The sequence below is a fragment of the Lutjanus erythropterus genome, chromosome 3, assembly GCF_056507025.1.
Source record: "Lutjanus erythropterus isolate fLutEry1 chromosome 3, fLutEry1.hap2, whole genome shotgun sequence".
Lineage (NCBI taxonomy): Eukaryota > Metazoa > Chordata > Actinopteri > Lutjaniformes > Lutjanidae > Lutjanus > Lutjanus erythropterus.
In genome coordinates this window covers 42,966,647-42,984,566 of record NC_139319.1, presented here as the reverse complement: position 1 = coordinate 42,984,566, position 17,920 = coordinate 42,966,647, and the positions used below count along the sequence as shown (strand labels likewise).

Here is a 17,920-nt window from a genome sequence, read left to right as displayed (position 1 = left end):
CTATCCATCCATTTTCATCTGCTTATCCATGGTTGGGTTCCAGTGACAGCAGGCTAAACAAAGTACCAGAGGTCCCTCTACCCAACAATGTTTTCCAGCTCCTCCTGCGGTATTTCCAAAGCCACATAAGATATTAAATCATGCCATCAAGCTCTAGGTCTACCCCTGGGTCTCTTCCCAAATCACCTCGGCTGTCTCCCTCTAAAGTGAAGGAGTTCTACTCCAAGCTTCCTCTGGATGTTTGGGCTCTTCACCCCATCTCTCTATGAAGGTAGATCAACTGGTAAATTGAAAACTTGTCTTCCTTTTCACTGCAATGATCTGGTACACCACCAGCATTACCTCTGACATTGTACTCAAACTGCACATGAGAATCCATCAGGGTTTGGATGTTGCTAAATCAATGTACACATGATCTTACACAGGAATCTCCTTCTCTAATTTTGAGTTTGAGTTTAACTGTGTTAGACTGTCTTACTGTTGTTACTGTTCTTTGTGTGTTATTTCACTGTTTTTAACTGATATGTAATATCTGATATTACCTGGCTGACTGCAAACCAAAACACAACTTTTCAACCAGTGTTTAGTTACTCTTAAACAAGGGTCTAAATTCTCCAACTTTCTCCAAACCTTCCAGTCTAATCTCATCTGATTCTTTTGACATGATCTCCAAAATGTTTATAGCACCGTCTAAATAACACAATCAACCCAACCAAAGGCATCATCTCTTTGTATCTGATCTTCAGGAGTTGCCTGGGACGGAAACCGGGCAGTTAATTGGTTGAAGGAATGGGATTCCTCAGATCTGTATGCCTGTGAGTGTTAACACTCTTAACCCGTTGCCCACGATAAGCCATTTCAAGGATTGCAGACAAATAAACACCTTGATCAAAGGCAGATTTCTTGGGTCTGCTTCAATCGGACAGTGAGGAGGGAGAAAGAAGCACCAGAAGATTATCTTTGATGAGATGCCTCTGGGATTTCAAATTAAAAAAAAAAAAAAGATATCTCCGGGATTTCTGCTGCCTCATGTCACTGTGTTCGGAACCAGAAATTTTCATACACCATACAAGGCCTTCTATTCTAATGCTGCACTTCTCAAGCTTTACAAATGTATCCAGTTCTTTATTATTAATTATTATATAACAGAACCAAACGACACATGGTAAATGGCTAACATATTTGTTACTGAAAACTACAATCTAGTTAAGCATTCATCTAACAGACCTTAACTATTATAAAACTATCTGTGTTAGCTAGAGATTAACCAGTTTTAGCTATGCCAATGGTCTGACACAGCTGGTGGTCAGTTACGTTACATTACGTTATGTTACGTAGCATAGCATTTCAAACATGCCTGAAAAGTTGAGCTCATTGAGGCCCGATGTTGGCAAAATTCCAAGACCAACCCAAACCCGATGCTTATTAGCCCAAACCTGATTACAGCCCAACATTTTTCTTATAAAGCTTCCCTCTGTGTACCGAACAGTTGGATTTTGCAGTGAGAGGGACAATACATGCAGGGAACTGGAATTGGTAATGACTAAATTGGGAAGAAAAATGAAAATAAATTAATTAATTAACAAATGAATAAAGTACAGCCTGAACCCGACATGAGCCTTTGAAATATGTGAGAAATAAGGCCTTACCTGACATGAACCTGGGTCACGTCGACTTCGGGCACAGATCTCAAGCTCTAATGTTACGTTATGTTGCATTTGCCATGGTACATACATGAAGTAAGTCATATGACACACAGGTAACTCAAAACCTTACCTAATGTGGAGTTTTGGTTTCACACAGGACACCAGTCTCAGCTTCCTTGGGAGGTCCTGTTGTTTGATCCATCCATCTTTAAATTTTCTTTCTCTTAGTACTACACCACCAGATGCAAATGGGTTTGCAATTGAGTTACTTCAAAGTTACTTCAAAAGTGCTTCAAGGGTACCTTGTGCATCTGTATGAGATGCAGAAGGCCATGACAAAATGTCAGTATTTGATCACCTGGGAATGAGAACGGGCTCTATCCAGAATTTAAATTGCAAGAACTTTGGTTAGCCAGAGTTTTCCTCTATCATACCTTGACCACGATCTTTCCTTAACTTTAACTAAATACCTTTAGCTTCCTGAACGCAGCTATAACTTCACCACACTGTAGTTTGTAGGTGATTAATCATTTGAAAACTTGTAGTGTTGTAGGATCCTTTGATATCAACATTCTGTTTAGGGAGACGTTCAGAAAAAGAAATTAGAAAACAGTCCCCTCGACTTATATGGCATTTTAATAGTAAATTCATTTACTGTGGTTGCTGAGTTGATTAGGAGACTGGAAGGAGGCAGATTGTAGGAAAATAAACATCTCCATCAAAGAAAGTCCTCTTGGGTCAACTTCAGATAGGTGGAGGAGAGTTGCTGATATCTCTCTGTGAGTACAGCAGCTCTGCTGTTTGCTATGTTAAGATCACGTGACCCTGGTATTTGTTTTCTCTGGTTAAACTCTTCCTGTTTTCTTTTCCCCATCCTCCTTTCATCATTTTTCATCCTTTCACATCTTTTTTCAGTCTTACTTTCACCTCATTTCTCCCTCACCGACTGCTCTTTACAAGATCAGAGCCACCATTTCTTAGAGTCTTTCAAGTTTGCCGTTGAAGTTGTAAAAATCATAGACAACGTCGTGATAATCTTCTAGCAGTCATCATAGTAAGCTCTTGTAGCTGGATAGGATAACTGCACATGCTTTCCTGTTGCTGGAGTATTTACTGCAATAAGTTTGTGATTAGTTGATGTAGTAAACTGGCGAATTATGTAGCACTAAACAAAGAACAGGAAATAACTTGATAGATGTAGATTTTGACGTAAGTAGAAGATTCCACTTTGTATTTGTCATGTGCAGCTATTTATGATCAAAATCTGATTAGCTGCTGCACAAACAGATCTCTGATCACTTTAGTCATTCTAGAGGAAATGAGCAGCCTGACAATCAGCTGATGTGTCACTGTGCATGGGAGTGTCTCTCTGTTGAATCATGATGATTCAATCATCCCTCATGAACATGTCAGTATTGTAGAGGCTCAGTTGTTTCCTCATAGTGCTGTCAATCTGTCCAATCATTTATGTGCAACATCCCTCTAGGCTGATTCATTGCATTTCCTGTTTTATTCCAGTAAGTTTGTGGTGACATCTCTTGTCATTTCACTTCCGGCCCTCCACCTGTGCTGCCCCTGGGATTTGCTATCAGCCAAACCTGTTCATCACTGTCCCTGGGGACGGTTTCACAAAGATATTTTAGACTAGTTGCTACTGTCAGACTAGTCTTAATTTTGCTCATAGACTAGTCAATTGCAAGTTAGACCAGTTTACAAAAATAAAGACTGACTAAATTTAAGACCTTATGCCCAGGCTGACTCAGGTGAAATAGCCATCTTACCGTGGTAACAAATGGCTCATAATTGGTGGTTTGCTAACATTATTTTTTTTTTCTTTTCCAGTTTTTGAACATTTTCATGTTCACTGTCACTACAAGTGTTTTCCGCATCAGATTTTGTTTTTCTTTTTTTTTGTGTTGTTACCGTCTTCACTAAACTTAGTTAAAGTAAAATATCTTTTCAATTGTTTTCAACTAAATTCCTCCAAAAGACACAGACTCCCTGCTGGGGTAAACAGAGCTGAGCTGTAAGATGCAATCACTCAGTCTGACATTTATTTTATTTTGAAAAAGGCCTTAATTTATCCAGAATTCATTGTGCTGTTCCATTAAACTGAACTGCCTCAGTCAAAGTCTGTCTTTGTAAAACTGACTCCTGCCCTTACGCCAAGTTCCAGTCAAAGTCGGAGGTTGATATTTCCCAGTTAAAATTTCCAAAATTAATTCCAGGTGCACGATGCCAAACATAAACTAAAAAGATGGCTGAATGCAACATTTTTTTTTTGTAAACTGAACTCTCAGAACTCTTGGGAAAATGGTTACCTGTTAATAGGGATGTGTACCTCACCGACTGAGATGATTTGATACTTATTGCGATACATGTTCAATGACTGAAATTTTTAAACAGCCAATGATTCGGTACAATATGATTCAGCCTTGTGACGATACAATACAATATGATCCAATACGAGATGATGCAATGAGTGAAACTTTACATGTTGATGCTAGATGTGTTGGGTACTTTTACTTGAAAAAAGAAATCCTGATAGTTTTACTAAATCCAGTAACACGAAATGCAACATTTCTGCATCCTAATGAGATGTATCAATATGGTAGTGCTGTATTGGCTTTTTCTGATTCACATTCAACTTTTTACTGATACAGGCCGTCTTAACCCATATCTTTCACATTAAAGCCTGATGTGTTGGATGCATGAGAAAATCGTTACACCCCTACCAGCCACCTAATGACATTGGAGACACATTTGATTTACCTGCAGAACAGGCTCAGTTCAGTGATAGTGTTTGTTATTTTTCTCACATACAGGCAAATCTAATTTATGTTGCCTTTTAGTCGATGGTTAGTCATGAAGATGGGGTAGATGGATTTGCCCCGAGTCTACAAGTACGAACTGGCATTCCATTTTATTTTTTGAGTTTTGAGTCGTCTGGAGCACAGCAGTGGTTCACCCCGTCCCCTGTTTTCTCTGCTCCTTGCCAGATTGTCTTTGTTGTACCTCATGTGTTCATTGCTTTTCAACATTTCTCATCTACATGATTTTTGACTTTGCCTTGCTGCCTGTTTTTTGCCTGATCCCTGCCTGGACTTGTTTGCTTGTTTTATCCCTCTACACCCCATAATGCCCCAAAGCACCCATTCTATACTTCACTGAAGCGCCCAGCAATGTCATTTTGAAATCATCCCAAGTGTATTAAAATATGGAAAAAACCCTTGAGCTTTGTGTTGTAGATACGATGATTGATGATGATGAATAGCTGACAGTTCGAAATCACGTCACATAATCACCATCAGTAAAAAGTGGGACCTACTTGCTGCCCAAGTTTCTCTTTTGTTTTGAAAGCCCAGTATTATCATATTGAAGGATGTGTTGCTGTCAGACTCTGAATGTTGATTCGGGAAGCAAACAGAGAAAATTTTAAAGCTACTTTCTCTTCTTTTAGGCAGACTGAGATCCACTCCTTCATGGCTATTACAGCAGTTTTAGTGCTACTTCTTTTGTCTGGCATTTTTATAAATATTTTGAATCAAACTTGGTCTAAAACTCCACATATTTAGTATCAAATTGAAGAGGAAATTGTGTTTTTTTTTAAATGAAAAAGACTTGTGATCGTTAGTTTCATTATATTTTTGAGATGAAGCTGTTTGTTTGGGTTGAGTAAGAACTGCAGCTGCTGGGGTCTAGAGGGTTAAAGAGGTGTGACGGCCACGATGAGGACATGTAAAGCCCCAATATAGAGAACTATTTTTCTCTGTTGTCCTCTGCATACGGCCAGAGAGCACCTATATTATCTTTGGCGCACACAGAAGCCAGCTTTTGATGATTTTTCTCATACAATAACACTCACAACAGGAACATAAATCAAGATAAGAAAAAAAGGACGACCTGCCATCTTTGTACAGTTCCTTACAGCCACAGACTAGCAATCAGCTGCTGTAGGATGAAGCTGCACAGCCAACACATAACCCAAAAGGCTTTATAAACCATTATCTCCAAAATCACTATATATTGCTCTTGTTAATTAATATCAACTTAACCACAAAAATCTGATTATCAACGTTAGTGAAAACAAACTCCAGCCTGATGATAAAATTACTCCAGAAAGCAGATACCTTGTTTGGATTTCCAAAAAGCTGCCAAGAAAAATATACTTCCTCTGAAAATACTGTACACACACACACACACACACACACACACACACACAGAGTCAATTATATAAAACAGCACAATAGAATGTGAAAATTGTCGGGCTAAGAGGCAACATTCAGGGAGCCGATGACTCGGACTGGGAGACAGACGGCAGGCGGTGTGTTTGCAGACAGACAAATTGTTTGAAGTTGTGAAAGAGTCTGGCGATGGAAAGAGACACAGTGTGGTTTCAATTAGAGCTGCAGTGGCATGGACACACACACACATACACACGCGCACTGATGGGGGTCTGAGAGGACAAAGAGGGAAGTGAAAGTAAAAGATGGAGAGTGGACGGGACAAAGAGAGGGAAAAGGGCTGGTGCGTGTCTCTCACTTCACCTAATGTGAAACATACGCATGCTTCATGCTTGTCTGTGTGTGTTGGGGTGTGTGTGTGTGTGTTCTTACATGTTGGATGATTTGTAAGTGTGAAAATCTCTACAATGCGTTTCCTGTTCCAGCCGTAATCTGACATGTTGTGTTTAAGGCCACTGCTCTGTGTGCGAGAGTGTGTGTGTGTGTGTGTGCATGTGTGTAATGTCAAATACCAGCACGTATCAACATTCCTCAAACGTCACAAGTGGTCCTACTCTCCCTCTCTTACACACACACACACACACACACACACACACACACACACACACACACACACACACACACACACACACACTCCATGGCATCAAAGCCTATTAACATCAGTGAAGTGGATTTTGTGAACCACTTCAACATCTAGACAGAAAAACTAAACCACAAAATACTGTGAGAAGAATTCAGCTGTAGATGTTTTAGTGAACAGAATTGATCTGTTTCATCCAATCACACTTGATTTCCTTCTAATTAAAAGAGTATTATAGCAGATCATCACGTTACACATTCTGCAGGTTTAATTCTTTTAATAGGTTTAATTTAAGGTTTAGTTAGGTTTAATATGTCTTTACACACAACACAACATTCCCGTGCAGACCTGGGCTCCGTTTCCCAGAGCCTCCTTAGCGCTTTGTGCATCATAAGCTGAATCTTAAGGTCTCCCTTAAGCTTACAGGCTGTTTCCTAGAGTCTCCTCAGCTAAGATAAACCTTCTGAAAGGTTTACCTTTAGAACGGCGTCCTGAACCACTCATATTCTGTCCCTTAGTGATGCGCTCCGTTCATCCTGTCACAGTTTTATCAGGCCAACATTAAGCTTTTCAAATGGACAGTTGCAGTATAGTTCACATTCAGGCTGCTTGTGCAAATTATGTCATTAGTTCAAAATTAACTTAAAAATTAACTTAGCCTAATAACAAATAAATACTCTCCATATCACTAATCTAATTTGTGGGAAAAATCTGTTTTTTCTTATATAATGGAGTTAACTGAGGATCTGGCTTTTCTGACTGTCTGGTTAGGCTATAGCAGCCTGAGCCCCAGACTGACCCTGAGAGCTGAACACTGCCAGCAGAGGAGCACGACACTCATTTTTCCTGGCCTCTCAAGAAGTCCCGGACTGTGGCTTATATGTTCTGATTCATACTCTGTTTTATACTTTGTGGGCTCAAGGCAGCACATTGACTGGAACTATCACAAGGTCTCATCTTGACTTTTAAACAGATTAGGAAGATAATCTTTAGTAGTCATGGCTTCCTTTGCTGTAATTTTAGACTGAGGTAAAATGATTATGGCAACACCTCATCATTTATGAGCCTTTAGAAATGATCACTTGATGTGTGCACCGCAGCAAATGACACCTCCACCTGAGCAGCTCTTCCTTAAGACCAGTCTGAGAAACAATCATAGGTAAGGAAGACTTTCCTTTGCTAAGGTATAGCTCAGAAACCTTCATAAAATGCTACGGTTCATTGAAAACACTGTCCTGGTAAACTAAAATAAAAACTCATAATAATTATAATAATAATTGCAAAAAATTGCAGACGAAGGGATTTGCATCCTTGAGCAATGTCTACCAATCAAAGACGAGACAGGTGTCCATACACTGCAGTGGAGCTGTCTGTACTCATTCTTTCAAAAATGTAACATTTAACTTTAATGTTATAATTCTTAAATAATTATCTGTGATACAAATATTAAGAAAATATTAATGACCACTTTAATCCAATAGAAATAATGTTTTATCTGCAAATTGTAAGTAACATGACTGTGCACACTCTAATATCAAGGACAGCAGTATTAGCAACAAAATGTGCTTTAGTTATGTTTCAGTTATACAAAATATAATCTTGAAGTTACACTTTAAACATTGATCATAAGAGTGCACAATTTTCATTTTTTCCCCTGGGGGAATTCATATTCTTCTGTGTTATTGTTCTGTGTTGTTTATGACAACATGCATTTTAGACAGGACTCCCTTCATCCCGTGGTTTATATCTTGTTTTGTATTTGTTCTTAAAAACATAACTGGAGTCATGAAAAAAAAAAACATTTACAAATCTTAGACAGGTATTGAATCATGTGCACACACACACACACACACACACAACATGCAGACATGAATGCAAACACACACAGAGACACTCAGCCTTCACTGACTAACCCTCCATGGCTTTCCTTGGTTTAGATTTAAGGTCTATGGCACATACAGTATAAGTAAATGCACATTCCATATTGAAGAGGTCATTACTCTCTGGTAGTGTACCTCACCCACCCACACACATGAGGGGGGGGGGGGGACTTCTTCTAGGAACAGCTACTTGGATTTCATCCACACTAGAAGACCATCGTTCATCATTCTGCTCATTCACCTGATGTGAAAAAGGAGTGGAGACTCCTCTCCTTCTATTCAATGTGTCTGCCTCAGGAGATTTCCTCCACATTAACTGTAAGTATACTTATTACATGGCTTTGCTAAATACTTAATTCTGATTGGTCAATTACAACATTCTAAGGTCTGTTATTTCTGTATAGCAGGCCACTAATATGTATAACAGACTGTTGCCATGAGGAACAGACTGTTGCTATGGAAACGGTTCAGATCATAGACTCTGGAGGAATAATACAATAATTGTTAAATCACAAAAATAATTTTAAAATGAATATTTTATGTCATATTATTGTGGGGTTTTTTTGTATACAACCTTGTAACAAGCAGGCTAATGTACAGTGAGCAGCCATATAATCCTTTAAAAATTAACATTTTGTGTCACATAAATGCATGCAAAAATATTTTAGGGGGGTTAAGTAACCATGTAATAAGCAGGATGGATGATTGTGTCATGTTTGGGTCTTCTATCATCCTGTCAGGATTTATTTCACAATAATGACCTGCTCACTATACATTATCCCTTACATATAGAACTATAAAGAGAAGATATATTGACTGATACCAGCTTATCAAAGATATCAGAATCAACAATCAACGTTGGCCGATAAATAACAACAAACAGCAGCTCAGAAATGCAAAAGATATATTTGGGGTCATTTAGAAACTATGTTTCTTTCACAGTTTTCACAGAGCTCTTTTCACAGAGCTCTGACAAGTTTATTCTTACACTATAAAAAAAAAGTAATTGTCCTGCTCAGTAAATATTGTCACAAAAACAACTTCAAGAGATCTTAATCTAAACTGTATGTTTACACTCCAGCATCAGTCATGCTACATTTACACTGTGATGACCTCTGGTGTCATCTTGGTGGTGATCAGGTGTTAATCAGATGAATCTAGTGTGATGTGGAACACCTGTAGTGCCCCCTGTGTTCTCTCTGCTCTTATCCTCAGGCTCTGGAGGTTTGGTTAAGTTGCCTTGGGTTATCTTAGTTCTGTGTTTTGCTCCTGACAATACCCACCTCTTCCACTCATGCACACCTCACACCACTGACCTACTGATTCCCTCAACCCATGTTGTTGACCTTTAATTTGGCACTTTGATTTGACCCTATTTGGTTTATTTCAGTTTAATAAAACATCAGACCTGAACATACATCAATCAGGCAAGCCATATTAATATATATAATTCTCCACGTCGCTCAACTCAAAAACTCGTAATTTCTCAATACGTTTCTGGTTTTCCTCAATTTCACGAATCTTCTGTTTGATTTTGGCCTCAATAAAATAAAAGCAACGTGCAAATGAAACATAGCTAAATCCCAACATACAAGCAGGCGACTTCAACGTCACTAAAGCTCTGATTCCACTGAAGAGATGAAAAATGTCGACAGATGAAAACAACAGATCTGGGTGGAGCGATGAGGAGACTGCAGCCTACCTCACATCAATCGATACATAAAACAAACTGTCATATTTACGTCATATTTGTACTACTTCAACTTCTCTTAATTACATCATTTTGATTACGCCCTCTTCTTCTGCAGTGGTTTGGAGAATTACCGCCAACATCTGTTCATCTCTGTGAACCGACTCCTAATATTCACATAACTGCAGTGGATGGAAATGAGTATTTTCTGGAAATCCTTGCACTTGCAATTTTACAGAAGCTGAGAATAGCTATGTTTGCAATTATTATTTTTTTTAATCTAAAATCAGGAGTAAGTTATTTTGTTATCTCTGGAAAATGAGCTTTGTTATCTTGAGATGATGAGATAATCCACCCGTTATCACCAGAAAACAGATGAAAATGGAATTTGTGGGTTTAATCAGGCACAAGTGTTTTTCCAGTGTTTGGCTCTTCTTATATTAGATCTCACAGCCAAGCTGGTTCTGTGGGCTTTGGCAGATCCTGACTACTGAGAACACTCTTTGTGCTACAAGTGATGTGAGGACAGTTGTCGGCAGTAATGTCATCAGGACATAATTTCTAATCAATGGTCTACAGCAGGCAAACCAAATATAATATATCTGCAAAATTTAGTCATTGGTCTAGTAGTAGTTGTTCCAAATATATGTTTTTATTAAAAGTATTTTAACTGCCTGTTTTAATCTGTTTTTTGGAAACTGATTAAAAACTGGCATCTTTGTGTTTTCAAAGGACACAGGCCAAAAAATACACCCTGGACCACTTCCTGCTGTGATCCTGGCTGTCAGAGAGCAGTAGGGAGAGGTCATCAATCAAAGCATGCTTCACGCAGCAGTCACACACTTCACTGCACTGTGAGTTAATCAAGAGATCATATGAAAAGTGTTTCCTCAAGTAACACTCCCTATACACAAACGCACACAGGAAGCAACATCTGTAACAATAGCCTGACACTCTTTGTGTGTGTAAGGACACACACCTCTGCAGACAGAAGTCTCCTCTGGGTCTGAATGCTATTTGCAAGACTGATGCCGTGCTGACATAAGTGTCTGCAGGTGTGTGTGTGTGTGTGTGTGTGTGTGTGTGTGTGTGTGTGTGTGTGTGTGTGTGTGTGCGCTTACTCAGGCAGGGCTCTCCTGATGATGCTGTGGACCTGTTTGTAGACGTCCAGTTTGGACAGACAGCTGCACTGGGTGTGGTTGGCCACACTGATGGTCACCGGTTTGGTTCCTTGTGTGATTGGCACTGTGATCTCAAACAGCTGCAGAGAGACAGAGTGAAAGAGGGACAAGTCAGAGAGAGACAAGGTGCAAAAGGCAGGGTGACGTGCACCGTGAGGAGCAGCAGTTCACTTTTTATGCACATAAAAATGACAGCGGTGGCAATTATATGGTTATTCAGATTCAGATTAATTTCTTGTCCATTAAATTCACATAAAAGGGAAATTTGTCTTTGGCACTAGCATACAGATAGAACACACCACACACATCACAAATAAAATCTTAAACTGCTACTCAGTGATAAAAGTGCTGACTGGATTGTTCTTCCACTGACATGTAAGCCATCATAAACATCACAAAAATACATATTGAACAGTAGCAGTAATAAATCAATAAATCCACATTAATATAATAAAATAGGGGCAGATCCAAGGAGCCTATTTACAAAAGTGATTAGTGAGTTTGGTCACAGCTGATGGGATAATTCCTCCTGGCAACTGGGACTGTCAGTCTGCAGCCTGAAAGTGGAGTGAATGGGTGGGTATTAACACTGAAGTACATGAAATAAAAATACAAGAAGTACAAGAGTATGGTAATGTTTCACTCCTTACTCCGGGTGATTATGTTGCCTTCAGTCAAATGTGAATGTGTGGCAAACTGGAGGGAAACTGCTAGTCGCTGCTAGTTCTACATGTTGCATCAAGTTCCTGAAATGATTCAGTTCAGCATCCACTAATAAGAGTCCCACTGTGTATTTTGTTTCCATAATATGAAGCAAACATAACTTTTCTGCAGATAAATATGTGTGTACATTCTTGAGAACTGGGACAAAACTGCATTTTGAGAGGGTTTTGATTTGACTCTTGGCAATTAAATCTTGCAACAGGCCAACCAATCAGTCAGTCAGTTGACGTCTTACAGAGCTGACAAAATGTTACATTTTTTCATTTCATGACATAGTCAGTGATTAGACATTTTATTTTTTAAATTATCTAAGAGTTCTCTTAATGTTTTTCAAAATACACATTTTTAAACCATAATTCTTATTTAGCTTTGCTTTAGAAGGGCTACAGAGTCGACATGTTATGGTTGAGACACATCTGATAGAAATATTATTTAAAGAGTTTGTCAAAAAATAGAAAGTTTACCAGTGCTTGTGCAGTATTCCTGCATTTTTTAAAGCAGGAAGTGAGACAGGGGTCATTTGAGGATAGCTAATCCTTTTTATGCCTGATTAAATCGTGTTTTTGTACAAAAAAAAAAAAAAAAATGTGACAAGAATTGATGGAAATCTGAGATACAACTTTGACGGGACAATATTTTCATTAAAAAGATTTTGAAGGCTTTTAACATATGTTTAATTATATAAAGTAGTGAATTCTTGCCTGGGACATGGGTATTTTCCTGCACAGAACAAGTTAAGAATTTTTTTCACCAAAAATTGGAATTTGAATAGTGTTATTAATAATTTGTCCCAGTTTTCAAGAATGGGTGTCATCACAGTGACTACATTAACATGCCAATATTCTGAATTTGATAGGGTCGTGTAAAATGCATATACTATATGGATGTTCTGTATTAGACCTTGTAAAATGTAAGACATACACCGATATTATTCAGGTTTTAGGAGCATTCTTTGGACATGTTTACAGACATTCAGTCAGGGTTTTTACCACTGTTTGCAACAAACGGTCTCTTGCCTGCTTACAGTCTATTTTGTGTTCCAGTAGTTCCAATCTTCTTAAGTAGTTCCAAATGATTTTACCACAGAAAGGAACTAGTTCCTACATGAAACTGCTCACAACAAGGTCTGTGGATTATCTTGAGTAACCGGATCATGATTTTTGGACAGAGGCACTGTTTTTGAACTCTTCAAATATACTACAGGCCAGGGGAGAAATATGTTTGGGGTGAAATGTCCCTTTAAGAAACATACTTATTGTAGGGCCACTGATGTATTTAACAATAACATGTTGCCACTGTCAACCTCATTTTACTGTCAGCAGCTTCTGACAAACATTTCTGCTGTTTAGCTGATTATCGTCTTTTGATTTTTGAATTTCTTCACCGGGACTCTTTTAATACATGTTAAATGGATTTTGTGAAGGTCCCTGAGATCACTTCAGTTGGCCAAGACTTCAGATTACTCAATGAAGGTAGTCCATCACAACAAGCCAGTGTTTCACACACTCTTTTCTTCAACAAGGACCCTTCAACAAGGAACCCTCCACTTGGAGTTGAGCCTGGAGCTCAAATCAGTGGGAAGCACATTTTAAACTGAAAACAATGAGTCAGAATGTGAAGAATTGCCACTTGAAGAACAAAAAGAGTTCCAAGAGCTGGGCTCGGGTTCTCACATGGTACTGATGAAGACACTTAAACAGGACTGCTGTACAGAACAGAACAGAAAGCCTGAGAGCCACTTCATTCTTCCAGTCACAGGGTTGAACATCATGAATAGAAACTAATTAGTCTCAATGACTCCTATTGAAGACCCTTAAACAGCTTAAACTGTCTGTCTCCCACTCATCCTAATTGGGATATCATTAAAGCTGAACTCGGTCTTTTTGACCTGCTGAGTGCTCACCATGGCAACAGGACACATAAACAGAAAGAGAACGCTTTGAGATCATGGTGACCACCACTGGGTTGAAAAGTTCACCTGCACACAGGAAGGAACCTCTCTCTGCCTGTCTACATTCATGTTCTTTACATATTTCGAGAACTGGTGTATTTTTGAGGACCCAAGGGAGTGCAGCGTTCTGTGCAATTATACTCAGGCTACCCAGAACTATTTGATTCCGAAGAACACTTCTTGTTGGCACCATTAGAATGTGGGAGGGTTCTGAATACAACCTCCAGAGAGGGCTCTGGGTAGTACCATTACACCATAGACGGGTTTTCTGTAGCACCTCCAATAGGTGGTTCTGGGTGGAACCTTTCACAGATGGTTCTAGGTATAAGCTTTTATGTTGGATTCTTAGTAGAACTCTCTGAATGGGTTCCAAGTGAAACCTTTATAAAATATTCTTTCAGGAACCCAAAAAAGGTTTTCCCATGGGGACAAGCTCAAGGCTCCTTAAAGGTTCTAGTTAGGATCTTTATTTCTAAGAGTGCAGAGCAGATGGTGGCGCTATAACAACAAAATTTTCAGTGTTGGCCTCTTCTTTTATTCCCCCACTACCCTGCCTTCAAATTTTGAGCACCTATCATTAAATCTGGTACAAAACATCTCTGGACCACGCCAGAAAAAGTAGCTATTCCAGATGTTTAATATTCAATTCAATTTCAAAGTCTTATATTAACAAAAACTGTCATATCTCCTGAACTCTTTGTGCTAATGCAGCCACATTTGATGGACCTCAGCAGATCTGATCCACGAGTGTCCATAACAAATTTGGTGCCATTTGGCCAACAGGTGGTGCTATAGATGCATCATCTAACCATAGAGGCAGGAATTTGTATCTGTATGTATGTATGACTGTCCTCAGCATATCTCAAGAACCGTACATCTGATGGACTTCACATTTGGCAGATTTATTGTTCAGGATGCAAAGGAGTGCAGTGTCGAGTGTGAAGCAGATCGCATAAGTGTTTCTCAAGAACTTCTGCTTGGTTTCAGGTGGTATTACAGCATCTGCTATCACTGAAAATGACAAATTAGCACCTGGGACGTTAATAGTACAAGCAAAATAGCTGCTTTTGTGATTTAGCCATTTTAATGCCAAAGCTCCCCTCCTAAAGTGCAAGTGTTTCACCAAAACAAGCCCCCTCTTGGCACTATTTTGCATCGGCAAAGTCACTGCATCATGGGATTAGCTATATCCAAGACATCTGTGATTAGTTCAAAGAAATTCAAACAAGTCTGTTTTTTTTCCCTATAGCAGAATGTGCATGTGTGGAGGGCACGCACTCCAAATGGGCACATCCCCTGACAATGCTGCAAGCAACAATACTGGGCACCAAGCCCGTTCTCTACAGGCACGCATTCTGAACAGACACATCTTGCATATGCACTGCACTAGTTTTTTTAAATTTGTACCAATGTTTTGCCTTGTAAAATTTTTCACACTCTCTCCCTGGTGTTGACAGAGATCAATTTCCAGCTGAGGATGGATGCCCTCCATGGTGCTCAAGAGCCTTTCAACAAATCAGCGAGTTCCTACATGAACTGCATTGTTTCTGTTGTTTTGTCCTCTACAGTTCAGCTAAGGAAAAGAAAAGATTGACAAACTTATGCTTGTTGAGATATTATGAAATTTCCTCGAGGAGACGTTGATATGTTGCAGCAACTAACTGTAACAGTATACTGCATGACACAACAATAAGGGGGTGATTACTAAACTTAGCCAATGTTACCACCATGACACTTTCTTAGTTTAGTGAAGTTGTTCATCACCACTTGAATGCACTGCTGTTAATGAACAGAGATGTAAATAAATAATGTTGTTGAAACATCAGCGGTTACATTCAGATGGGCTCCAGATTTCTTTCTTCTTTTTTTTGGACTTTTCAACATACACAATCAAAAATCCAACAGTAACAATGACTCATATCTAAGACAAATTAAGTCAAACAATTCAAAAAAGCAAAACAAAACAAAAACCCAAAAGCTACAATCTGATTTGGCAACATTTCATTTCTCTCAGTCCTCAGGACACAGTTGCTAAGAAGCGTGACCACATATTATTATACTTATCTAGAAACAACCAAAATAATACAACTACTTTACCTGTTTTCAACAGTGCATTAGTCCTGTCTTGAATGGATGGAGCAAAACTTTAGATCTTTACAAAAAACTTTTTTGTCAACAATAAAAGGTAAAGACATAAAGAATTTCTCTCAGTTCAGTGATGTAGGAAGACTCACAAGACAAAGCTAACAGTTGTGCTGCCTTCCCTGAAGTCAGCTGTCCCATCTGTAAACTGGTTTTTGATCATTGCTAGCCCGGGTCATAGTCCTGTTGGCCTGCATGCATCTTCTACCTCTTCTGATAAGGTCAAACAATGCAAGATAGTAACTGGGGACTACATTTCACACAGTGTTAGACTTACATTGCCAGCCATTGTTTACTGTTCACTCAGGGCCACAGTTTCTGGCATAGGCGCTAATCCAAGGACCCTTGGATCACAATGGGAGAAGAAGGCCCAGACACACATCACCACTGCCTTTAGCAACATTGTACTTTAGCACATTGTGCAACTTTTGTGTTAAGTTGAAATTTTGTGTGAGTGTGATTTCATATAGGCCCCAAAATCATAGAGTTCTTCCTCTGAAATTTCATGCCTGGCAACCTGATATTTCCTGTGTACAAACTGAAATTTTGGCTTGATAAAAACATTAGGATTATTATCTACAAACCACAAATATACACAGCAAATTTGTCACCTTGCCAATAGGTATCAATATCTAGATATGTTGCTCTAGATCAGACCTCGGCAAAATGTGGCCATCATGGAACTATCAAAAATTAAAAATATAACAAAGATGGTGACTAGTCTTTTGCTTACCATTAAACTGTTATCAGAACTTTATTTTGAAAGGGATCAGTGTTGTGTTCATTGGTAATGATACAGAACTGTATCTTTTATATTAAACTGTAACTTTATTTGCTCAGTGCTGTTTCCATGCTGTTTATGTTGTTGTTCTTCTACTTTTTCTGCTACTATTGTTGCAGCCTGTATGCAGCCTGCATGCTACACTGTAAAACATCAAGTTTTGGACATTACCAACAAAATATTAGCCCACAATTCATCACATGGTAATTCAGAACAAGTGAGCAACCAATCACTTCTTCTGATTATTTCATTATTAGAGATTTGGCCATTATTTGGACTGAATATCATTTGTGTCTGGCCCTCAGCAGCCTGTTTCTCATGTGTGCTACTGAATCAACCAGAGGGCAAAGATTTTAGACCACCTTTCAGCATTGGTAACATGTCCCACATTGTCCAAGACAAACATACTTTTTGTCCCACATTGGGTTTGTTGGGATCTGGTCACCCTATCTGAACATGGTAAGGAGGGACAGACCAGCCAACGTCACCATTGTGGGGACCAGAGGGGCTGCTGAGAGGACAAACAAAAAAAAGAATATCTTGAATATATCATATGTCAGGTATTTTAACACTTTAGGCACAGTAAAGAAGAGTGAAAAAAGTAATAATCCAGGGTGTTAAAGAGAGAGTGGCACACCAACATCTGCAGAGGGAAAAACCTTGACAGCGCAGGTGTTGAGCTGAACCCTTACAGAGAACCACCAGACAGACATAAACGCTTAAAGATACTTACGGTCAGTCAAATAGTAAATTACACAGTTTAGCGCAACTTCTATTACCTGCTAAGTGTCGAAACGTCTCAATGCCTGCCAGCTGCTTCAAGGTGCTGCCAAAGCAAATCAGCACAATGAAACTTTCAGGATGACGAAAGGAACCACAGAATGCTGTTCTGAAACAGCCACATTTGACTCTTCACCTTTCCATACACGCATTTAGATGCAATCACTTTCGAAACCTCATTAGAATTCAGCCGGACTGTGAACTGTCTATCTGGTCTGTCATGATTTGAATGATTTACTACGTAGCCTATGTAAATCTGCAAACTCTGGCCAGAGGTCTGAGATCACAGCCAAAAACAGCAGTTAGGAAAAACTAGCGGAGT

General features: G+C 39.1%; 1 protein-coding gene across 1 annotated transcript in view; it reads right to left on the bottom strand.

The window, feature by feature from the left end:
* Nucleotides 1-17,920, bottom strand: part of vegfc (vascular endothelial growth factor c) — an 82,660-nt gene that overhangs the window by 17,681 nt on the left and 47,059 nt on the right. The window contains exon 4 of the mRNA XM_084747597.1: nucleotides 11,162-11,301. Coding sequence (XP_084603723.1) covers nucleotides 11,162-11,301 — 140 coding nt within the window. The remainder of the gene's footprint in view (nucleotides 1-11,161; nucleotides 11,302-17,920) is intronic.